This window comes from Pithys albifrons, chromosome 2 (genome assembly GCF_047495875.1).
Source record: "Pithys albifrons albifrons isolate INPA30051 chromosome 2, PitAlb_v1, whole genome shotgun sequence".
NCBI lineage: Eukaryota > Metazoa > Chordata > Aves > Passeriformes > Thamnophilidae > Pithys > Pithys albifrons.
The window spans coordinates 78,760,862-78,786,336 of NC_092459.1; the positions used below are offsets into that span (position 1 = coordinate 78,760,862).

The following is a 25,475-nucleotide window of genomic DNA, read 5'->3' on the forward strand; positions in this document are numbered from 1 at the left end:
ACACAGACATAAATCTCTTGTGGAATAAATCCACACTATGCAGTGATCAAAGCAGGGCTTCTGTAAAAATGGAAATTTCATGCTTCGCTTTTCCATCAGGCTGCAGTTGAATTCTTTCTGTGCTTCCAATCCAGCCCTTAGGCTGGAGTTTCTGTTGTCAGTCTGTTCTGTAGTTAAAGAAACTGAAGAATAGCTACAGACATCATTGCTCTTTCCTGTTCCCCTTGTACAAATGTTTTTGGGGACTAGCATCAAACTTTGTCTGCATCCTCCCTTGAAATGACAATTGCAATTTGAATACCAGATTGCAATCTCAGTGATGATTTTAAATCAGTCTGGAGAAATTCAAAATGCTCTATGTTGACTCTCTTTTCCAAAGAAAAGAGTAATCCTAAGTTAAAAATAATTTATGTAAAAAGATTTTATGATTGTGAGAGCATGCACCAAAAATTCTGAGCATTCCGATAGCTTAATTGTCGTAATACTTGCAGTGAGATTGAATAGCAAGTCATTTTTAAATAGAGTACAAATTTTAACTGAATAAATAAAATGGCTTTAAAGTGGGTTTTTTTCTATACATTTACTTTCAGTACACTACCAAATTTACTAAGGCACATCTGGAACCTTATGAGTTACTAGAGCTAGCAAGTGCCTCATTAAATACCTGAGCAGGAAAAGGGCTGTAAGATGCTGAGAAAATTCTGACAAAATCCCAAATATGATCCTATCCTTTTGAAGTCAGTGAGAGTAAATGAGTTTTGATTATATCTGGGTAACACTGACTTTAAAGCCATATAAATAAATGCCCATGAATAAATGCCTATTCTGTTTTTGAGATGTGGATTGTAACCCTGGACCTAATTCATCAGTAATTAGATGGAAGATTTCATGAGAGGTTCTCACCATTTGGTGGGGGTGGGGTGTTTGCTTTATCTTTGTCACTGAAAAACTGAAAATTTCAAGTAACATTAATGCAGGCAGCATGACCATTTTAAGGGTATTCTGTTCATATTAGTTTCAAATACCCTGCAGACTATGCAGTGAGATCATGCTTATTACAACAAGGGAAGGGGGCATTGGTTCGCCCAGGGAAAAAAAGCTACTGAAAATATTTTATTTCTTAAAAAAACTTTCTGTGATCATTATTAACAGGTAAGATTCATTCCAGAAATATTCTTTCAAAAAGTTTTGGAGCCATAAAAAAAAACCCAAACAAAAAATACCAAAAAACCCAAACAACAGAAAACTTACAAAGAGGAAGTCTATTATTTAAAAAAAAATGCTTTATAACCATAACAATAGCAGTTCATTCTAGCAGTGCTTTATTTTTCCATCTAAAGATGTCAGTAGTGTACACAGAGACATGCAGATATAAATAATCTTCATGGTTCTGTAAAATAATTTTATTGATATGCTCTTTCACAGTTCTGAGCTTGGTCTTACGTTTACATTAGAGATTTTAGTCTGGTTCTTTAAAAAGGGCTCATAATGTTCAAACTTCTATGCTTTCTTCCCTTTTGACTGTAGAGGCTATTGTCCATTTTTAAGTTTTTATGAACTGTACCCCTTGCAGTTTGTAAAATGTTGGAAAAGAAAGTTTATTCTAACACTTCAGATTTAAAGTGCAAATCCAAAAGACTTTCAGAAGCATGCTGTGTGCCTGTTGCAAGATTAATAAGACAGAATTTTGTTTTTTTAAATAATATAGATCCCAAGGATAAAATTTATATACTAGATTCTTTGTAAGTTGGAAGACCAAAGAACAGGTAGGTCCTTTTACTAACAAATCAATTGAGTTTGGCTCCATCTGTTGCTCCCAGATTTCACAGCTCTCCAGGATTCCCACTTTAGCCTTTTTGACTTCAGCAACATAGAGTTTGTTAAGCAACTTGATCTGCTTTTGATCTCTCCTGGCTGTCAGCAGTGTTCCTTGATGCAGTCATGCCAAGCAATGACTTCTGTTCCTATGTCATTCCACAGCAGAAACTTTAGCACTTGCCACATGACTTAAATCAACTCACCATGTAAAGAAAATTGGGCATGCAGGGTCACAGGAGCAGTGCGTGACTCTTGCTGATTAGTACTTCTGTTATATAACTATTACTATCAGTATGTTTTTCTTGACACTTTAGAATGCTCCTGGTAGGGCAGAAAGACGCGGAAAATGTGTATTGAATCAGTTAATGTTCTAATCCTCTCTATTCTGAAACTGTCTTAAAGTAAAATTTTGGTCTAGGAAAATGTTGGATTTGTGGCCCATGAAATTCTTCAAGACATGTATTTAGTTTAGAAAAGAACTAGAACATCAAAATAGCATTGAGAGTTACAGTTCTGACGGCAAGTTAAAATGTTTAGAAACTATTCTTTGGCCACACATCAACATGTTAGCCTTACAATAGTAAGTTTATTCTTACTAATCAAAAACTAATTCATCAGTTGTCACTTATTGCAAAACTTTAACTGAAGCTCAGCTAAAAGGGAATTAGAAACAATGTTAGGCAGAAAACAAATCTAACTAGTAGAAGAGATTAATAATACAATACAATGCAGAGTGCTATAAAACTGAGTTGAAGTTTCTAGTTGTTTATGTCATAGTGTCATATTTAATATATTTGATTGAAAATTGATTACAAGTAATAATTATTATAATTAAACATTATTTTTGTAGTGATGCTTTCTTTTCCTATTTTGAGTGTTTACAACTCATTGAAAAGTCTTCATCCGAAAGAAGCTAGACTGTGTGGCCCAGTACATCTCTCTGACTTGGAATAAATGTGGCAGAGAATGTTTATAAAGTGTTAAGCATTTGCAGAACACTTTGTATTTGGAAAGTATGTTCTAATAAAATCCCCACAGTAACTTGGAAAAATACATGTTCCCTATTTTTGCAGTGCTTCTTAGTCACCTAAAATTACCCAGTCAGCTCGGATCAGCTGATTGTAGAGTTGTCATGTGCTCTCATGTTTAATACCTGCTGTGTAAATCAGAGCATTGGAAATGCTGTATTGTGCAATAGAAAGGCTTTTAAAAGTTTTGTTTGGGATGGTGTTGATGTGGCACTGAGAGACAGAACAGTAATAGGTATGATAGTCATTACTCATGCCTCAGTAAAGGTTGCTCCTAACACCTAGAAAGAGGCCCAAATCTCAAAGTGCCGTTGAGCTGTATTTTGAGATGGAAGTTGTCCATGAAGAGGAAAATGTGTGTCTGGCATTACTTTCCAAAATCAGAATCCATCCCCTGTTAGTTCTTTCATATGTGATATTAATGTTTATAGGCTAAAATAAAATAAATGCACCATTTTCTTTGCATGCCATTCCCCTCTCCCTGTCTCTCACGCGCATCCTTGTATCTTTCATCTTCCCAAGACTGTTTCCGTCACAGTTTTGATTATGGGGCTAAGACTTAGGCAACATTTCAATGCCACTTGTTGATCAGGAGCAGGAGTGGTATTAATTTTAACTTCAGTTAACAAACTTGAGCAGCCTTAAGCCATTTAGTGCCCTACTTCAAACTGAAAAGAAAGGAAGGGATTGCTATCCTAAAGAAGGACAATCCAAGGATTGATTGATTTTCTTGCTAAGGAAAGATCATGAGTCTAATTTGGTGATCCTTCTTTTAAATAACTAAAGTTTGATAAAATGTATCCTAAGAGGTTTCCCCAAAACTTTAGATATTTTTAATGTTTTACACTGATATTTCAAGTTTCAAGAGAACACAGAGAGCTGGAGGAGAGAGAACTGGAATGGAGAAATATTTGTATTCTTCAGAATTTGAATTCATTGCATCATTAGTTCTAAGACTTTGAAATGTTTGTGGTTCTGTTATTCTCTGTCAATAGTTTGGATATAAATGTGAATGAAGATTTTTCACAATTAAGAAATACATCTTTGATATTCTTAAATGATCCATGTTCTGATGAAAAGATGAGTTCAGTCTTTTACATTAGAATGTCAAATCTCTCAAGGTAACTAATAGCAAAATAATACAACAACATTAATGGTTTTGGTCAGTCCTATAGTTAGGACTGTACAGCATCTATTGTATTAATCAAATAAAATCTTTACTTTTGCTTACTCATTAGCAGCTGTGCATCCACACATTCTAGCTGTTTGTTCAGTTATCACTGAAAGGGTTAATTGCTGCAGCTATGCAGCATGCAGACTCTTAAACCTAAACCAGATGTAAACTAAAGCCAGGCTTTCAGTCAATCTGTGAGTCATATTTTACTGTTCTTAAACTCCAAACATGGAACTGTCTGTGGACGCCCTTGAAGACTCAGCAGTTCTAAGTGTAAGTCATTACAATTCAGAAGGAAAAAAAAAACAACAAAGAAGCAAATTAAGAGTTCTTTCTGTATTTGTCCTGGATTCATGAGAGCTTGTTGTTTGATGAAACCAGTATTGTTTCCTTCAAATGAAGTCTAAGCTTTCTTTTACAGTCACAGGTTGCAGATGTAAAGACTCCAGAATGCGCTGAGGAAGTTGTGAAAATAGTGGTTATGCTGTTATAAACTTTTCAGACAAGTAGGACACAGAACACATCACCTGTGGGAGTCTTGAGTACTCAGAACCTGAGAAAATTAAGGCCATAATTTCAAAAATATATTAAAAGCTTAGAAACAAGTAGTCTATCATGTCTTAATTAAACTTGTACTCTCAAATATCTTGAACAACCTTGAATATCCACCTGAATTCTAACAGATTTCTATAGATAAGTGTGTGGTTTTAGAACTAGTTAACAAAAACATCTTATCTTAATCTGTTAATTGCTCATCCAAGATAATTTAAAATTCTACTTGCTTTCCTTTTGCCTTTTTTTTTCAGGATTGTTTTTTGTTATTGTTCAGTTTGGGCTTTTTGTTTATTTGTTTGTTTTTCTTTTTTTGTTCAGTCTTTATGTTTTGGGAGTGTTGAAAAGAAAAAAATCCTGCTGCCCACTAATATCCTGACCAAAGACAATGCAATAAGGCTGAGGAGCAGCTTATCAGCTGCTCACACTTTTTATTCAAAGAGACATATTTTATGATTAGAAGAGATTTGTTCTTCAGAGGGCTAAAATCTAGCATCCAACAGAAGTAGCTAGAAAATGTGCATAAAAAGATATTCTGAATGTTGAAAACATTTTTTCCTCCTTTTTTTTAAAAAGTAAATTAACTATTTTTGATATTGAGAGTGGTTGCATTTTAGATCACTTACCAGACTCACTTATTGAAAATGTTAGTACAAAGCATGAAGTGTTTTGCAACTTTTCTGTATAGAAGTCTCTTAATTGGTATTGTCTCTTTTGAAACTTTGTCTTTTTAGTATATTGGCCTAAAATATTTTTTTTTAAAAAATAGAATGAGCAAGCCAACACGGTGGCTTGAAAAAATGCAATTATTTTAACGCAGAAATAGAGAACGAGATTAAATTCTTGAAATGCTGGATACAGCTGGAATTGCAATTTGTTTAAATCTCTAAATTGGTTTTGAACACAGATTTTCACATCAGTTTTTGATCAGGAGCATTTGAGAGATCTGTGTATGTATGGGCCAAAATCTACCGTTTTGCCCAAAATTTAGAAGGTTCTCGCATAGGAATCCATTTTTGTTGCTTCTCTGCAAAATTACATACAGTTCTCTACAACATATGAAATTAGAGATCCTATTGGTCTTTTCCATTGTTTATATTTTTCTTATACGTTAAAATAGCTTTAGAGGGTTGGAGAAGAGATGTCTCTGCCCATGCCAACTTCTGCTTAGGTCTCCAGATCTTTGGAAGATATAAGATCAGTGTATGAGGACTGGGAATTTGGGACCACAGGATATCGAAACCTTCACATTGCTGCAAAGCAAGACAAAGTTTTTATCTTTCTTTATTCCTGTTTGGACAATTCCAACTTGTGAGATAACCTTCTACCTAGTGCTTGGCTTTCGTGACTGCCTTAAATACCTTTCAATTCTTTCATTATGGGAAAATCTAAAATTTACTTGAAGTAAATGGAGTTCAGAAATATGCCAACTTTGAGTTTTTCAGTTGTATACACATCTCCCAAGATAAGAGAATAACTAAACCTGTGAGAATAGGGATGATAATAGAGGAAGTTTTGAGTCTGTTGTGAGAAATCAAACAAGCTTTTATTTTAGACAGAACTTTTACAAAGTCATTGCAGCAGGTCCCCTTTGCCACATATTCCTTTGATATGTGGGATATTTAGGTGGTCTGCTTCATGGAGATAAATGTGTTTGAGTATGAAGATCAGGTTAAAAAAATTAAAATTTAGAAAGCTGTTGGTATTTGTAGGTATTCTCACATACTTTTCCCCCACCCCCCGCCAGTGTTTTACCTCCACATTTCTTAGAAATTGTTGCATACTTTTCTGACACAAACATTTATTCAGTATGCTATTTCTTCACTTGGGCAGAATTACTGGTAACTGTCTGGTATTTTCTATTACTTTCATTTGATCACCACTTCAATTTCTTCAGTTACAGTGAGAAATAACAACAGCTCCTACAAATAGTGACAAATTATAGGACATGATAAATGAGTGCTATATCCAACAGGTTGTGCAGGGAAACCACAGTTCCAGTCTTGATGGTCTGGATAATTGATAAGCTTAGGAAGAGCTTACAGGCCTGGTAATTCTTTAATGAGGAACGCATCTGATGAACTAGTTTGTTTTAAGCATCATAATACTGGTAATTAGTATATTAATTATGGAAGAATTTGTCTATTTTTAAGTCTGAATGCAACATATGATATGTTACTCTCTGTAAAGCAAGAGAAAGGAATTATTGTTCTCCTGTGTTTTCTTCTGGATTTTAAATTACATAGTGTATGCAATTCAGAAACAGGGTTAAAAATGGACTTGAATGGTTGTTCTTCTGGACATCATGGATTTCAGTCTTTTCAGGGGTGGGAGTGGGGTTGGGCAGTCCACTAAAAACTGGAGAAACAAAGCTATCATTAACTGCACACCTTTTCACACGTCACACATATATGTTCAAACAAATCAATTGTGGAGGACCTTCCAGTATCTGAATGGTGAAAGAAGAGATATTTCATTCTGACAATATTACACTTTTTTTACCCATAATAAATTGAATGTAAAACATAGAATATCCCACATTTCCTTATACATTTTCAAATGGGACTGCTTCAGGTTACTGACATGGGTATAGGCTTAGATTTTTGGTGGGTATGAGTCTTCGTAAGATCTACAATTCTCTCAAATTGGCTGAGAGATCAGGAGCTCATCATGAGCTGCAGATAGTAATTCAAGGTGTATAATACTGTAAATTCACCTGCAGTAATAGTCTCAAGTCTTCTGTTGCCCCAGATTAAACTGGAGGAATTGATATTGGCGGAAATATGGTGGTATACCTTGCAAATTAATATCTGTGTCAGAGCTTCTTTAGGCTCCAGCTTCTTTGTCTTTGTCTCTAATGCAATAAGAACCAAGCTGTCCTTCTCCAAGGTCTTTCATAGCCTTCAAGTCATGAGAACTTACTCTTACAAACATTCACTTTAATCCTTTTGTACTATTACTTTTGAACAAGATAAAGCTCTTGTGCTACATCTGTAGTTTTATCAAGTGTCAAGCCCCATCTGGCTTACTAAATTAACTAATTGCTCCCTAAATTAAGGTCATTCCTACTCTTTGGTGCAGGTTCTGCATCTGAACTTTGTTTTGGTTCAGGCACTGTCACCTGGGGCCAGGTATATCAACATGGCATGGAGTCTTAGTTTGTAATTTTGTTCCCATACAATTCTGCCCCCTAAATTTGTTGTCTTCAACATAATTGAGTGCTTTTGTCAGTTTTTGCTACCACTCATTTAAACTCGTGTACTGACCAAAATTATTTGTATATTTTGGTTAAAAATATTTGGCTGGGAACATAACTGTTCCTGAATATATTATCATAGTGTTCGTACTTGAAGTACATACCCAACAGTTTCACAGACTAGGAATTAAAGTGTCTTTTATTACAGTATGCAATGATGTGTCATCCTAAACTAATCTGTTACTTCAATTTCAGCATGTGAGACAGAAGCAGCAAAAGTTTATCAGCTATCACTAGAAGAGCACCTCCAGCCTTTCAAAGACAACATGGAGCAATTCATTAGTCAAGGTAAATAATGAAACGTCACTTAACCTTTTCATGACATTTCAAAGGAAAGTTATGGAACAATGTTTATACGTTGTGGGAAAGGGACTGTTTATTTTGGCATCATAGAAAGATGTGGATTAGTTTAATCAGATGCCACACAGTTCTAAAAGATTTGCAAAATGATTCTCTTGTACTGTAGGTGACTCACTCATGTTTGCATGACAGCAAAGACAAATGCTATTGGCTTCAGTGTGTGATCTTCTGATAAGTTCAACATTCCAGTAGGAAACAAATTTACAACCTTTGTTCCTTGAAAAATTGTTGAAGCTCGATCTGTTTCATTAACTTCATTTCAAAGAGATAATTCTCTTGTATGTGCCAAAAACATGGAATAAGCATAACAAAAGTAGTTAAAGGTTTTTCAGGGATAAGGCAAATCCAAATGAAATACTTGGATATGATTAATGGAAAATACTGCAAGAGAAAATATCTATGATTGACTAGTATCCTCAGTACAGAATGGAAAACACTTTAAAATTTTACAGACTATGTTTTACTCAATCTTTCTTTGACAAGATTATAGGAGATAAGGTATATCAAAGCATCTCTTGAAATACTACTCTGAAAGACTATACTTTCTATTGACCAAATTACTTTTTAATACAAGTTAGGATTCACTTCAGAACAGGCCAATCATTTGAAAATTCAGTTTCTATGTGCTGATTCAATGCAGTTGTCAGTAATTCATTAGCCTAGAGATGTGTTAAAAAGCTAACATATATAGAAATCTTTATTAACTGAATGTGATTTATGTTTGAGAGGCCAGTTAGATATGCATTTATCCCTTCCTGGTTAGGGTATCCAAGATGACCATCTGTCCAAACATTACAAGGAGGTTTCGGTTGAAGAAGGCTAGACCAGGTTGCTCAAGTGTTCTCTGTATTGATTCTTGCTATAGAACTCTCAATTACAGTGAATAAATTGAGCAAACCCATCACTTTGAATCATTGAATGTGAACAGATGTTTTCTAAGACAAACATATACTAGCCAAATCTGGCAAACAACATGTTGTGCCAAGCAGTAATAGATGTGAACTGATTTAAAACTGGATTCTGATTATGTACATTACATATAACTATTACGGTAGTGGCATGATGAAAGTAGAAACATGTAGAAAGTGTTTTGTATTAGGTTTATATTAATGCTTGTATGTATAGATGGAGACATTTAGATCACAGATCTCTGAAACAGATCACTGAGAGTGTATGGTAAATCATGTCATATGTTTGCATATTAACCTTAGTAACAGAGTAGCAAATCAAAAATAAGGCTTATCCCTGGAAGTATCAAGGCCAGGTTGGTTGGAGCTCTGAGCAACTTGGTCTACTGCAAGGTGTCCCTGTCCATGGCAGGGCTGTTGGAATCAGATGGTCTTTAAGGTCTCTTCTGACCCAAACCATTCTATTATTCTAAGATTGTATTTCACCAGACATCTGTCTGTTAAATTTCTGTTACTTCTTTTAGAAACGATATTTACAGAAGTATTTGACTTTATAATTTAGCTCACTTTGTGATTTCTAACTACACCTTCCAGAAGAATTTTGTATACGCCATGCAGTGATCTGTTTCTGTAAGGATATGACATTTTCTTTCAAAATTACATATCTGTACTTCAAGAGAGTGAGGAAAAAGATTAAAAAAAAATTCATCTCCTCAATTAAGAACTTTGGTCTGTTCCTGTATTAACTGTGTATATTGTTGGGTGGTTGACGAATGAGAAACGCATAACGTCAGTAAAAATATTACTGTTTCATTTTAATGAAAATAATTGGAAATATATATTGTGAACACAGTGAACTGTGACTAAACAATTTTTACTTTTTTTTTTTTAAAACCACAAGTTCTATTATGCAGAATTCTGTCCCAGTGTAAGAAAAGACAAAGGTTAACATATAGGGAAAAAAGAATCCCTGGTTAAGTTCCAAAAATAAAGTAATTTAAATACCTTTCATTATGAAATCCTTTGTTTTTACTTCATGGGATTGAATTCAGACTTGAAAGAGGCCATGTTTAAAGCAGGATTTCTCTTTCCTGTTCAGTGTTTGACAGGCTTTTGATCTAGATATTTTTTCTAAGGGCTTTTGTTGTTTATGTAGACATAATCGATGAGTCTTTTCAGCTAGACTGCACACATGATCATTTAGAAAAACAGAGGGACAATTCTTGGCACCTTTTGGGGATTTTTGTTTATATAACATATGCTCTGGGCAAAGAAAAATCAGGCTTTAAGTTTTTATCTTTTCAAGTTCCAGTTTCTCTAAAGTCAGAAAAAGTTTTAACTTATAATTCAGATGAAAAGCATTTTTCATAATGTTGAATAATGCAGCATGTTTATATGATGCCTTTTCAGAGTAGATAACTTGTGCGTGTAATGGGACCCAAAGTTCAGAGTAGCTAGTTATTTACAGCATATTTGCTTATACTTGTTGCTAGCAGCTAAAATGGAAAATGGTTTTCCCATAGGCAAGAAAACTTGGACATCAAATTAAATGTCCTTGGCAAGGGGTTAGAAAGGCTCTGCTTAATAAGAATAGTTACTGTCATGCACAGATAGATAACTTTGAATTACATTACTGCAACTAGTCTACCTGATTGTTACTAATGATATATTAATAAAAAATATTTTTTTAATGTTAACACTTACTAGATTCATTGGAGGCAAAAAGTGTTTGTATATCTCTAGCTTACTTATGAAGATGATTTCATCTGAAATCTAAAGAAGGAATAGAGACAATGTGTTCAGAATCCTAACATTTTTAGATGAAAGTACTAGGTGGATACAATGAAGGTTGTTGATTGCTTTGCCAACCAAGTCAGTAGGCTAAATAATTAGCATATCATTAAAGTATACAAATTAGTGACCGGATGCCAGTCCTTTTTCTGATGGACTTCAGGAGCATTCTTAAAATGATCATTCTACTTAAGATTAAATTGCCTGTCCTGTCCTCTTTACAGTGGCTATTTGTGATTTGCAAGCATGAGTTATCCTGTGCATTGGATTTCTGAGGGTCTGTGTGCCTCAAAACCTTCAAGGCAATCCTCTCTGTTCTTCCATGTTTTCTGCCCTCTTTTTGAGTCCACATACTGCAAATCATCAATCATATAAAGAGGTTCTGTTCTTACAAATATTATTTTTTCTGACCTTCTCCATAGCCACAGTGTTTTAAAAGGGGAGGAAAAAAAAGCTACTTCAAAATAAGGAGAGTGAAGAAAAACTTTCAGAAAATACAAGACTTTTCAAAAATATATTGTTTATTGATTAGTTTATTATAACCATTTCTGTAAGGATTTCCAATATGTGAGTAATATGTAACTGTGAAATTTAGTAAAACAATTGTACTGTTCCAATGAAAATTTATTAATACCAAACGGTAGGAATTTAAAATTTGCATCTCCCCACTGTAGGGTATATCTTCACATTTTCTGCCTCTGAGTTACTTCTCACAAGTTATCACAATGTAAATAAGAGAAATTGAAAGGAAAACACTACTTAGGAACCTTGTCTCCATTGTTTCATATGTACTTGTGGATACATAGGGACACAAACACATGAGAGATGACATCTACCACTTTAGAATGCTTCGTAAATCACTTGTTTTTGCTGGGGCAAATGTGTCTGAAACACAGGATGGTGGCAAAATGCTGAGGGTGATAATCATCATGCAGTTTGTAGAGGAATTTCATTAGCAGTTAGTAATCCTTTAACCTTGTTGCCCACTTGATAGGCTAACCAGCTTATCTTAAAAGAATTGTGCATGCATGAACCACAAATGACTTGCAGTCCCCAGGTTTTAACTGTGGTTAACTTTGCACTGAAAAGCAGTCTTTGGGTGTTTGCTGTTGGGACTCTGTGTAGGCTGTGCATTCTTGTCAGTTTGATAAGGCGGGAAACTTACGACAGGAGGCAGCAATCATCACTCCCTCAAAATAGTAAGTCTTATTTGAGAAGTGGACTTTGGAAAAAAAACATTATGCCATAGGAAATACAAGCATTGTTTGCAGAAGTAAAAACAAACATTTCCGATGTTTGTCTAGTTCATCTGAAAACATTGGAAATAATTCCAGTGTGATGGTAAATTTGGGACCATAAGGTAACTATTTTGGTTCCTTCTAGTCTGTATTTTGCTATATTCTGCAGTTCTGCTATTGTGAGTGAATAACAGGCCCAGGTTTTGTTCTGCTGGACCCAAGAATACAGACTCTTCTCCAGACCTGAATTCTAGCCACATCATGATCTTGCAGAAGAAAGATGCTAAAAACTGACCTCTTGGGTGAACTGTTGGTAACTATTTCCCTCTTTTGCCTGGCAGAGCATTCAGGAGCCTGGTTTCCAAACTGTTAGTAAATGAAGGTATAAATCACAGTGTGTTGTATTTATCACTGCAGCTGCAACCAGATAATTGGCCGTGACTTGTTCTTTTAGGTCAAACAGCAAAAGACTGTGCATCATCAAATGATGGATTGTAAATGAGACTGAAGCATCAGACTGAATCTTGGATGGCTGGGTTAAGTTCCTGGCTCCAGAAGTATTGTAGATGATTGCAAAATGAGTGCTGCTAGGGTAATCTTAATTCTGGCATTTTCTACCCTAGAATGATTAATTTTGCAGATTCCGTTTTCTTTAAATGTTGTTTTTATAATTTGATTAATGTAAGGAAGAACCTAGCAGTACTGCATAAGTTTTCTAAAAATAACTTGAAGAAAACATGTCTCCAAGTTGATTAGGAAGATATATGAATAAATATTTTTGTTTTTCTTTGAAAAAACTGCACAGTACATTAAAAAGTGTGATATTGATAGATTTATGTAGGGATACTCACTTTAATTATTATCACCATCATCGTCAAAATATACTCATTACTGAAATTTAAAAAATCCTTTTTTTTAATTTCAGAGAAAAAATGTTGGCTATGAAAAGTGAGCAACATAAAGTCATTAGAACAAAAGATGCATGAATTCAACTTCAGCAATTTAATTTTATGAGTGTTTACATTTTTATGTTAGTATTCTTTTTGTTGAATTATTGAGGGAATCTTAAAATTTGTTCTTTGAGTGCTGAAAGTACTTTTTTAATCTCACACTGACATCTTAATGCTGATAAATAGTTTAACGTCAGCATGATATAAACTTGTCCCTACCTCAGATGTCAGCACCTCCATGGATGTACATTTTTACATAATAATACTAATTCAGATTGTGTTGCATTTGCAATACTAGACAGGCTTCACTGATGAATTAGCCTCACCTTGCTTCAAAGTCCTTGAAAGACCAAACTTTTAGAGTGGGGCTGGCAGCTGTTTGTGCCTTTGGCACAGGACCTAATTTATAATTTTTGTAGGCATCTATACAGTGGTTGCAGACAGCACAGGTGTGGTAAAGTTACAAAGGTATTTTAGGCATCACATGAGAACAGAACAATGCATCCCAATAGCATTATACAAATCATCCAACCCAAAGAAAAAATTGCATTCTAAAGAAAATTACTAAAAACCTCATGGAAGTTGGGGAGGGAGGAAAATAATTCACATCTTAGTCCTTGTTCCAGTAAAAATGTAGTCAAATAACCTTGCTTTTACCACATAGTTCTTTGGATGGAGAAGGAAAATAAGATGAGGACATGAAAGTAAGAGTACTTAGCTCTCTCATGAGCCCTAATCACAATGACACAACATGTTCTTTAGCATGTGGAGTCCAAACTCACAGCTGAGTAGCCTTTCTTTTAAACCAGGCCTGAAATCTCTTGCAAAATTTTTGCAGTACTAAAAACATATATTTAGTCGTAGGCATACTGGCTAACTGCACATCGATTAACTGCTTAGTCCTGACCTGACTGAGACCATTGAGCAATGTAAGATTTAAGATCAGTAGCATGGAATATTGAGTGAGGAGCTCAAAGCTGCACAACAAACACAGCGTTTTAATGCTGTGAATATGTCATGACATTATTGTGAGTAGTTGCTGAATACACATAACTAATTATGATGGAATGATTTTTCTGTGGGTTTTTTTTGTTGTTGGTATGATTGGAATTTTTTAACTGATAAGTTTGGGTCACACTGCTCTCTTCCTCAATTCAGATGACAGGAGATGTCATCTTTCACTGGGTGGCAAATCTTAGAATGGGTTGGGTTGGGAAGGATCTTTAAAATCATCTAGTTCAGACCCCCCCTACCATGGACAGGGACACCTTCCACTACACCAGATTGTTCAAAGCCCCATCCAGCCTGGCCTTGAACACTTCCAGGGATGGGACATCCACAAACTTTCTGGGCAACCTGTTCCAGTGCCTTATGACCAGTGAAGAATTTGTTCCTTACATCTAATGTGAACCTACCATCTTTCAGTTTAAAGCCATTTCCTCTTTTCCTATCACCAAATATCCCTGGAAAAGGTTCTAATCCAGCTCTCTTGTAAGCCTTCTTTACACACTGGAAAGCTGCTATAAGGTCTCCCTGGAGCCTTCTTTTCGATCCTTCCTATCACCTTCACAGCCCTTCTATGTACTTGCTCAAACAGGTTCATGTCCTTAGGTTGAGGGCCCCAAAGCTGGATGCAGTACCCCAAGTGGAGTCTCCCGAAGAGTAGAATCACCTCCCATGGCCTGCTGGCCACACTACTTTTGATGCCCAGGGTACAGTTGGCTTTCTGGACTGCAAGCACATGTTGCTGAGTCATGTTGAGCTTCTCGTCAACCAACACCTTGAAGTCCTACTCCTCTGATCTGCTCTCAATCCATTCTCTTAGCCCAGCCTGCCTTTGTGCTTAAGATTGGCCTGACCCAGGTGCAGGACCTTGCACCTGGCCTTGTTGAACTTCGTAAGGTTCATACAGACCCAGATCTCAAGCCTGTCACAGTCCCTCTGGATGGCATGTCAATTGTACCACACAGCTTGGGGGTTGTGTTTCCACTTCTCCAGTTCATTGGGAGCTTCACTGGACTGCCACAGTTTCTGAAATGTGATGAATAGTGCTTTAGCTGCTTCCCCCACCAGTTCCCTCAGGACCCATGAATGCATCTCATCAGGTCCCATGGACTTGTACACCTTCAGGTCCCTTAGTTGGTCTCAAACCCGATTTTTACAGTGGGTGGTTCTTCATTCTCCCAGTCCTTACCTTTGCTTTCTGTAACTTAGGCAGTGTGGCTGGACCACTTGCTGTTGAAGACTGAGGTAAAAATAACTATCTTCTTACCAAACTGCTGCTTGAGGTGGATTAAAAGAGGACACAAATAGCAGAAGGTGGAGAAAGTTTGAATCTTAAAACACAGTATCAATAGAACTTGAGATGAGGCTTTTTGTTTTTATTATTCATATAGTTATTAATTTGAAAACTAAGTCTGCTTTTATAGTCTTTAAAGTTTAGGTTTTTTTAACTTTCAACAAAATTCAAGTTTCTGTCCTTATATATTTGTTGAGATTTTAATCTGTGGTTCCCTAAGTCTTGCTCATAATATGTGAAGCTAGCATGTCATTTGAGTTCCTGTTGTGTGAGAGTATAAGTCATTGTGAAGTCCAATTGGTTAGAATTAATATATATGTTTATGTGTTTAACATATAGATTTGAAAAAAAAGGAACATAATTAGGAAAATGTTCAGCATATTAGATGCTCTGTCCCAAGTTATCTTCAAGAAACTGGGGTCTGAATGAAGTATTTAAATATTCTTTTACACATATGCATAAAAATCTTAAAAAATAAGGGAGAGGAAGCAGGTATTGTTCACACTCACAACCTGCTATAAATTTGTCATAGAAAGTATAGAAGGATGTAAGACTTACTGGCATTCCCAGAAGAAATCCTTCTTTATTCTCTTGTAAAGCTTTATTTGCATGAATGTACCTGATAATAAACCATCCAAATATACTTGGATCTTTTTTCAGTGTAAATAGAAATTCTCAAAACTAGAGCAGTGGAGCTCTAATGAAAAGGCATTGTATCTGTCAAAAAAAAAAAACCAAACCAAAACCCCAAACCCAAAACTACAAAAAACCCTAAAAAACTGGCTCCGCTTGAAAGTTACTGGAAAGCACATTCATAGCTAATTACAAATACTAGTTAACACTTTAAATAAAAAGAGAGGAAAAAAGCATAAAGATTTAGGACATAGACAAGCAGATGAAAGGATTCTTGTTGCTTCCCATCTGAGATTACTCAGATGCATTCCTGTATTCAATTACCTGAGAAGATGTGATATTCCCTTAAGAGAGATCAGGAGATCAGAAGGGATGGCAGTTTCGTGCATCTCCTTACTCATAGCCCTTTGAAACTAGTTCAGCAGAAATAGCTTAAATTGCAACAGGGATTGGGGCCAGACGGTGACTACAGACAGTAATCACTGGGTCAAGATCAGACCACAAACCAACAACAAAAAGTTCTGGTGGAGCAAAAGCTCTGACAGGGCATTTGAATGCTGTTTGAGTAGACTTACAATGTCTACTTGGAATAATTTCTGAATTGGAATCAATGGGTCAACTTGCTTTGTGACTATGCTTATCTAATACATTTGCACATAAAGGATATTGATAATTCCTATTGTTAGGTATGAGTCTATTTTTCTCATCAAATTCCTTACATATTCAACTCTAAGCTTAAATTTTAATGCTTTTTTTTGATACAAAGCCACTAAGAACAAAATTAATGGTCATCTAACTCTTCTTGACAGTATTCCCCCAAACACACTTACTTTTTGATAGTTTCCATCTAAAATGGCTTAGTTTTTCCCAGTGCCACTCATGCCCCAAGCACATTAATCCTATTAAATAAAATACACCAATATCTAATAACTGAGGCAAAAAAATTTCAGAAGTTCAAAAAGGAGTAAGAGAGGGGAGGAAGAAAGAGACTTTTCTCAAGAGTTTTCTATTGATTCTTGTGTCTTTGCTATTCTATTTTGGTATTTCAAGGTTTTTCAAAACACAGTCTTGAATAGTATGCTAACTGTAAAATAATAAAGAAAAATCTGTGTTATTTTGGTGTTTTCTAAGGGGATTTGAAAGTATACGTACTAGAGAGGAGAATGAAGAAATATCCTTAGGAGCACCAACAGCTCTTGTAAACTTGAAGCTTAGACCTAAATAATAGTAGAATAACTTCATGCCCTTCTTTGTCGTGGTAGTTCATTCAGTATATTTTCTCTGGATCCTTTTTCTTTTTGTCCTAGTCACATACTTAATCTTCCTACAGAACGTGTCCTCATGGCCTCTGTCAGGCATCTCAGGTCTTAGTGGAGTGACAGATTTCTGCAGAGAGCTTAGCATACCAGGTCCAAAATGTCACTTCCATTGAGGTCAGAAGGGACAATTTGCGCTCAATACATGGTTTATGTTCTTACCTTTGAACACCTTTTCATTTAATTTCATCTTCTAGGATTCTTAAAAAAGTCTATTTATAGAAAAGTGAATGATACTGTTCTGCTGAAGACCAGTATTTTCTAGAATGCCTATTTATATTTCTCATATTCAGTCTGGTGAGATATTTCAGGTTTTCATAAATGCTATTCATATATGTGCCTTTGTAGAAGTTTATATGTAACATTTGCAGGACTAATCAAAAAGAATTGGAAGAGCAAACACACAGAACAATGACATGTATCAGTCTGGAATGTGGGTATATGCTGATAACGACAGAACATTTGAGAATTAAGTTAATTAGATCTCATTTATGAGATCTTGTTTGAAAACTCATTTTGAATTGCATGAAATCCAGTTTTATGCCCCAATTATAAAACATCAAGCAGTAAATTTAAGCAAATACAAAAAGTGATAAGATAAAAATTAGAACATGTGATGTAAGTAATTTTTGAAGAAATATATATGTCCTATAGTTCAAAGAATTGATAAAAGAGCCTTAGATATAGTACAATCTTCTTGCTTGGTAAGTAATGACATAGGGAGGAAGGAATGTACTTGAATTTTAATCAAATATCTAAAGTGTTTAGGAGCTATAGACCTTGCTCCTAAAGGGAAACCAACTTTCAATAATCAGAAGGTAACTTAATGAAAAAAGCAGGCAGACAGTGGAATGTCATCCAACAAGAAGGAATTGAAGATGCTTTCAAAAGAAAAAGTGTAAAGATAACTAAATCAATATATTTTGTGAACAGTTGGTTAGGTAGCTTTGCTGTGTGAAGGGTCACTATCTAAAATGTTCTGGTTTTTGGGATGGTCATGTTTTTCAATTTGACTTGAAGTTATTTTTTTACTTTATTATTTGAAATGAGTTTTACAGAATACGTATGTCTTCAGGATTATTAAAGCTGCATATAAAGCCCTACATTATATATAGTGTATGAAGGCAGACATAAAACTAAGTGTGATCTTTGCTTACTGATGCATTACATGAAATAGAGTGTCTAGTATTTGCTGGTATGATACAATCTTTAATAGATTTGGAACAGTGTATTCAGAGGTGATTTAGTGTGTTGGTATCAAGGATTAAGAAAAGAATTCTTAGCTGGGGGTTTTAGAAAGGATGATGAGACAATGAAATATTTGGGAAGGAAAACTGACCCAAGAGTGGGAACTCTTAGATCTATCAGAAAAACTGCAAGCAGTCACTGCTAGGGTCAGCTGGTGGATTCCAAATATGTTTGAAAGCAGATACAGCTACTGTATGACTACAAGACTTCTTTCAATGTTTTTCAAAGAAAACCAATAAGACATTCTGAAATAATCTTATTTCTTGATGATAGAGTGTAATTTTAGTGGCAGAACAGAGTGCTTATTAGATATGCTCAGCTGCCATGGTATCCCTGGAAAATACCCAATTTTCCTGCATCAGCTATTGCCATGGTGTGATCACTGTGGAATGGGTATGGATACTCTTTTTTTATTTCACCTATTGGAGATGTTCTCTTCTGTAACAGGAAATAAATTTTTTAATGTTTTCCCAAGGTGGACACCTTTTAGCTGGCATTTTGCACTTAACTGATACAGGCTGCCAAAATTGCCTTTCATGCACTCTTTACACTTGTGATGAACTGCTTTGGTGGAAGAAGTGACAGTGAAGATGCTTTATATTGAATGAAAAGATAAAAGTCTAATGCAGTCTGGGACACTTCAACTGAATCCATCGTAACTGAAATTTTTTTCCTCCCCTACTCAAACAGGAAAATAAGTTGAAAGCAGTTTGAAAGTAGAATGATCAGTACAGAGCAAAATATCAATATCCACTAATATCAGGTGATCATATTAGTGACCTGTTCCAGACGTTACAGCAATCTCCAACTGCTTAAACATCTAATAGTTATTCCATTGTATCCAGGTGATAGTAAGACCTTTGTAGTTTTGGTAACAGAAGACTTTCTGCCCTTACTGATTAGATCTTAATGCCTGTCTTCGACTAGCCATTTTTCACAGCTTTTGGTTGTTTACTGTATACTAACGCAAAAGGAGTCACCTGCATATTTTCTTTGAACAGGGACAAATCTCCAAGTGTATATACCATATATGTTATCTTCTCTTTCACTGGTGCCACCTGTCCTCCTGTGGTAGCAGAATTGTTTTCATAGTGTTCTTTAACTTTTTCTGTCTAGAAAAAAATTAGAAATTAAAAGAGTTGCAAAGAAGATTTACACTTGAATAATATCCTTTTGATATTACACAAAATGTTTAAAAGTGTCATCGCATTTGGACCAAACTACAAGGGAATTCTCCTTCAGAGAAAATTCTTTCCTTGCAAGGCTCTTTTTAGTGCCAAGAAGTGATCTGATGTGGGATAAAATCTCTCTTTCTGGATATAGAAGCTGCCTTATGCACGTCTACTTATTACTTTAAAAAAATAAAATGCACTATTGCATCCACCTTCATCATTCAGGGATTCTAAAGAGTCTCTTCATTGTGTAATACCTATTATTTATGAAATTATTAAGAATGCAGATACCAGAAGTACACTGGTGTTTGAAGGTTTTTTGTTGTTGTTTTTTGTTTGGTTGGTTTGTTTAGTTTGGGGGGCTTTGTTGTCTTCTCTGGTCCATAGCAACTTTTTTTTTTTAATTGAAATGACACTTGTACCAGAATGATGATACTCTGACATGGTTTGATAAACTTAGGATATGTTATGCTTGCACACTTTCAAAAAGTAAATTGTGGAATATTTGCTGCATTATGGATGGGTAAATACTTGTATGTAAGCATTCACAGAACAGTTGAAAAAAAGAAGACCCAAAATTGCCACCTCAGATGATATTCCATCCCATCACTCCTGGAAATGATAAAAAGAATTATATCCTATGAATATGATGTATGTACTATAGGAGTCATAGGCTGGAATATGCTAGGCTCCACTTCTAAGCAGAGCTTAACTGAAAAAAGTCCAAATTACATTCTTCAGTAATAGAAGGATTTATTTTAAAAGTTATGTCCACAGATACATAGTGAATGTGTTAATGCAAAATTAGATATTTGATTTCACCTCACCAGGATGTTTGTGCACAGTTTATTCTCTTTATAACTTTTATGTCTTTACCAGTTGTACCTTGATTTTCAGAATTGAACTATGAAGAGAAAAAAGTAACAATGAAATTCTGTCAAAGCTGGAGCATTTCATCTGGTTTCTTATCCAAAGCAATGCAAGGCTTTCAAGAAAAACTCTAGGTCAGCCCAAATTAACTCAGCACTGGGCTCAAGTTCACTCAAAATGGTTGTGAGCCCTGAGAAACCTTTTGAAGAATCTGGTCTGAGTTTCAAGTCAGTATTGAAACCTGTAATCAGGCAAGATTCACGTGCTCTTCAATTTCCTTGAGAACATTTACCCACCTCTCCCTCAAGTTTTCTGTGGTTTGCTGGGATTTTTTTTTTCTGTTTTAGCATAACAATAATAGAGCCCCACTCTTCAAGCAATGATTACTAAATACAATGTTTTCTGCTGCAAACAGCTAGACCCTGCTCACCCTACACAGCAGACGACCCTGCTTCTAATAAAAAGCATTTGCAGCATTAGACAAAGTTCTGATCATTGTTGTGATTGGGGGAAAGTATTGGGAAATTCCATTTGTGTATCTTTGCAACAGATTTTGCATGCCTGTTTTAGGGTACATTTGTAAATTGCTGTGGATTGAAACACTGTAACAGTAAAACACTGACCATGTTTGTACCCTAATGATGCCATTACTTTGCTCTCTTTTGCCAAATTTAAAATCGTGATTTACCTTTTCAAAGGCAGTGTATCTACAATGTGGAAAAATAATTTTAATGAATTATTATGGTAGAGCTATGGAATAAAAATTAGCTCAAAAGTTTCTTATTTTTTAGATTTCTATAGAATTTTATACCATTGACATTTGTTACCAGGACAGTTCAAAGCCTCTTTATGTCCCAAAACCGAATGACTCTGGGGAATCCTAAAATTCTCCTTGCAAATCAATAGGCCAGAAGTCCAGCAGACTGAAAACGGCAATCAAGTACCAAACTAAAAAGCTTACAGATCTTATTTGTGTTACCTGAATGACAGAGTAAATATACCTAAACACACATGCACAGAGCAGGTTGCCAATTGCTTTTACACCTTGGTGATGCCTAAGTTACTGTGCATATTTCTATAGGGTTTTGTGTCAGAATACCCATCTAAGTTAAGTGAAATTATGACAGAACACATGGCAAACAGGTAATTTTTTCACCAATGTGTGGTAATGACAGTTTCTTATTTGTAATTTTCTTCACATGATCACCAGATCATAATTTCCTTCACGTAAAAACAGACGTATTCTCAATATGGGCCTGATATAGTTCTAGTATTTCAGGAACTGATGTGTATACAGAGAGAGGGAAGAGTTTTTTATTTGTAACTGTCAACCAACTTTCAGAAAAGCTATGAGGCTCAATCCTTCCTGCTCTTCACTTAGCTTTTCCTCCTCTTGGTAGATAAACTACCACATTATTTAAGATTTTGGAATCATTATTTAAGATCTGTTTTTAAGTCACTTTCATGACTTTATTGTTGTTTATATTACTGCAAGGTTTTTTTGTTGTTGTTTTTGTTTGTTTTAATTTTCAAAGCTTGCTTGGAATTTTGGGGGTTTTTTTGTGGTTATGGTTTAGGATTTCTTTTTAATAGGGTTATCAAAGTCTGTGTTGTTCTGTTTGTGTGGGGTTTTGTTGAATGGGGTTTTTTGTTTGTTTGCTTTTCTTTCAGAATTGATCTACATGAGTGTATCCTCAGGTGGTTCCTATACATTTTACACATGACATATGTACAATTAAAATTATCCTGAAACATCCTGATCTTTCACCTTGTTACTAATTATTTGATTTTATATTTACAGCTAAAATAGACCAAGAAAATGAAGAGAAGTCACTGACAGAAGCACATAAAAGGTAAGAAAGAAGAATGCAGTAAAACCTTTCTTTGAAAAATATGTGCTTTAGAGGTTGCTGTATTGGTAAACAGCATTATTGTGTTTTTGAATAGGGATAGAAATGCATTCAGAAAATAAGTGATATTTATTTATTGTCAGTTTTAATTTGACAATTAGGAAAAAATAATGAAATTCTTTAGAGAAATATTCTCATAGAGAAATATTGTACATGAAGCCTGTATATGTACATTTCAGAAAATGTATGAACATTATGGAAAAATAAATTCACATTATACCATTTGGACTGAGAGAAAACTGTTCATACTACACCAGAACAGTGGTGATTTGAGAGACAATTAGCATTCTCCAAAGAAAGATTATTCATTAAGTAACAATTCCTGTACTTATAAAATGTCCATTTTATAACAAAGAATGGAAATCTGGGTTTTAGTATACTAATTATACGCATAATTAAATGTGCCTTCCTTTACAGAATTACTAATAGCTCTTCAAGTACTATTTGTGGCAAAAAAAAAAGCAAAATACCTCATTCAATTTCATTATGTGTGTGTGCAGCTGATAGAGTTTTCAAAATTGTGAACCTCAGTGCATTGCACAACTTGGGGTTTTTTTCTAATGTTTTGGAAGAGTTCTTAAGATGCAGTGTTTAAATGGGATAGATTTTTATCTGTCCCAGCAAGAGATCAAAATATGACCCACACCATTTATAGTCCAGATTTAGTGAAACTGGCAGTCTGTGTTTGTTTTTCTTTCACTAAATATGGCATCATCTTTTTGTACTAGCTACAACTGCTACTGAAAGTATACCAGTGAATATATCTATTATATATTCCCAGAACTGTGATGTCTCTCAATAGGATTCCTCTAAAAAATACCACTATAAAAGTTTCTAGTTTTTATTATGGTTTGTTAGCCATTCTATGGCCTTGATGCCCAAATTTGCTGCCTGCAGTAACGCCACAGGGCAGTTGACATCTTTCCTGGTACAGCACCACATTTTCTCTCTATTTCCTTGGGCCATGTACTGAAAATAATACCTGAAAAGGAAGCCAAAGGGAGAGTGGGTGTTCCTCTGCCAGAAGAACCTTTCTTCTTACTTGTAAGGAGATGGTGGGTCCTTGAGTAGTACTTTGGTGTTGTGGGATCATGATGGAAAAAATTCAACAAAGGGAGTATTGCTTTGGCTTAGTATCATACCTGTTGCTCAAGTATATGAAAGGCATTCCTGACATTGCTTGGGTTTGTTTAGCTGCTCTGTTACATAATTCTTATCCTTAACATTTTCCTTCACAATGAAACTTTGAGAGAAGATACTGCTGTTAGGAGATTTTTGTGATCTCTGACTGCTCTTTTAAGGAAACTACTCCTGTGAAAAGTGGATTAGACTACAAGTCCAAAACTGACTGAAATCTAACAATGGAATCTGAAATCTGTTCAGAGATCCTATGACTTGTCACTATCTTTTGGTATCTAATTAATTCTACATTCTACTCTTTTTCCCTGCTCAGACTGTGCCCATAAGATCAAAAACTTTCTATGGGTTTGTTTAGCATCTACAGTTTGGGGAAAGAAAGTAAACTGCTTTGTGGATTCTCATTCTGTTTGGTCTGCTCCTTCTGACTTGTCCTAATTCTTTCTTCTGCTATGCTGAGTGTAGCAGCTCCTTTTATATAGTTTTTCAAAGAAGAAAATCTGGCTTCATTGTTCCCCTCTACTGTGAATATCTAGCAAGAATATTCAGAGGCACAATCTTTGGTGGAACATATCAGGAATTATGCTAGGACTGCATCAGAACAAAGTATTTTTTTACTAGTATCTAGATTACATTTCCTTTCTTCCTTCCACCTTCCCACTGAAATTCTTGATCAGATGAATTGTATTTGCTAAAATACTGAAGACAACTTCATGTGTAATTTTAGTATTATATGCAATTATTTCACTAAGATTTTTAATTTAGCTTAGAAATAAAATGCTTGGGATCCTTTTTGGTGAGTGTGGTTTCGTGAAAAAGAAGATGAGAGCTTAAAAAGCTAAATAAAAGATTAGTTACATTTGACTAATCATAGGTAGAATAGCAGTGCACAGGATGACTAGACAAGCAAGTAGGGCAAGGAAAAGTGATGGATTAGATGGAGCAAAGTTAATGTGATTAATGTGCTTGGATTTTCCTTGTTGAAGTGGATAACTTCAGCCTGTGTATAAGTTCAGGTCCACTGCATGAAAGCATTTCTTTAGCTTTCATTAAAAACTATGATTTTTTTTGTTGTTAGTTTGGGCACAAAATATTAAAACTGATGTCTCCATTAAAATACGAACATCTAAAAGGAAAGCTCTCATAGCAATAAAAAAAAAGTTTCTGAAATGAATAATGATTTGGAGAAAATGCAGCAATGTGTATTTTAAAAAAAGCTCAATTGTGCAATAGATGAGCTGAAATGGAAAGTTAATCTTGCACACAAAATGAAGACAAAGAAAATGGAATGTCTGCTCCAGGGACTCCGTAGAGTGTATAGCTGTTCATTTGTCACAAGTGAGAAAATGTTTAATCAGTTTTGAAATGATGTATTCTCTCTTTATTTATCGTGTTTAGTGACTTTAAGAGTGTCAGTATGTAAAGTGTTTATCCAAGGAATGGATTTCTGGCACATGGATAAAATGAAAAGTGAAATGTTTAGCTCGCAATAGGCATATGTTCCAAGATCTCTCTGAGTAAGTATCCTGAGATGAGAAGAAAGCACACAGGTCTGTGTTTATCTAGCTTACGCAGGCAGACAAGGAAGGCTCCAGCCTGGTATTAACACTGAAGTGACATGGAATGTCTTCACCAAACCCCAAACAATGACATCATTCCCTTAACAATATTGATAAAGTGTAATAAGAAAAAACCTGGCACTTTCCAATTAGATCCTCATTGCTAAATGCTTGAGAAACTGTGAAATACTTGTCAAGCTAAAATAAAAAAAACACTGTTTGCAGACAGGCAAAAGAAGGGGTGGGGGTGGGGGAA

General features: G+C 35.1%; 1 protein-coding gene across 2 annotated transcripts in view; it reads left to right on the forward strand.

Moving 5' to 3' along the window:
- The window catches only part of FMN2 (formin 2), a 153,026-nt gene that overhangs the window by 97,473 nt on the left and 30,078 nt on the right, over positions 1-25,475 (forward strand). For both annotated transcript variants that reach the window (XM_071549608.1, XM_071549609.1), the window contains 2 exons: positions 8,024-8,116; positions 22,415-22,466. In XM_071549608.1, the coding sequence (XP_071405709.1) occupies positions 8,024-8,116; positions 22,415-22,466 (145 nt within the window). The remainder of the gene's footprint in view (positions 1-8,023; positions 8,117-22,414; positions 22,467-25,475) is intronic.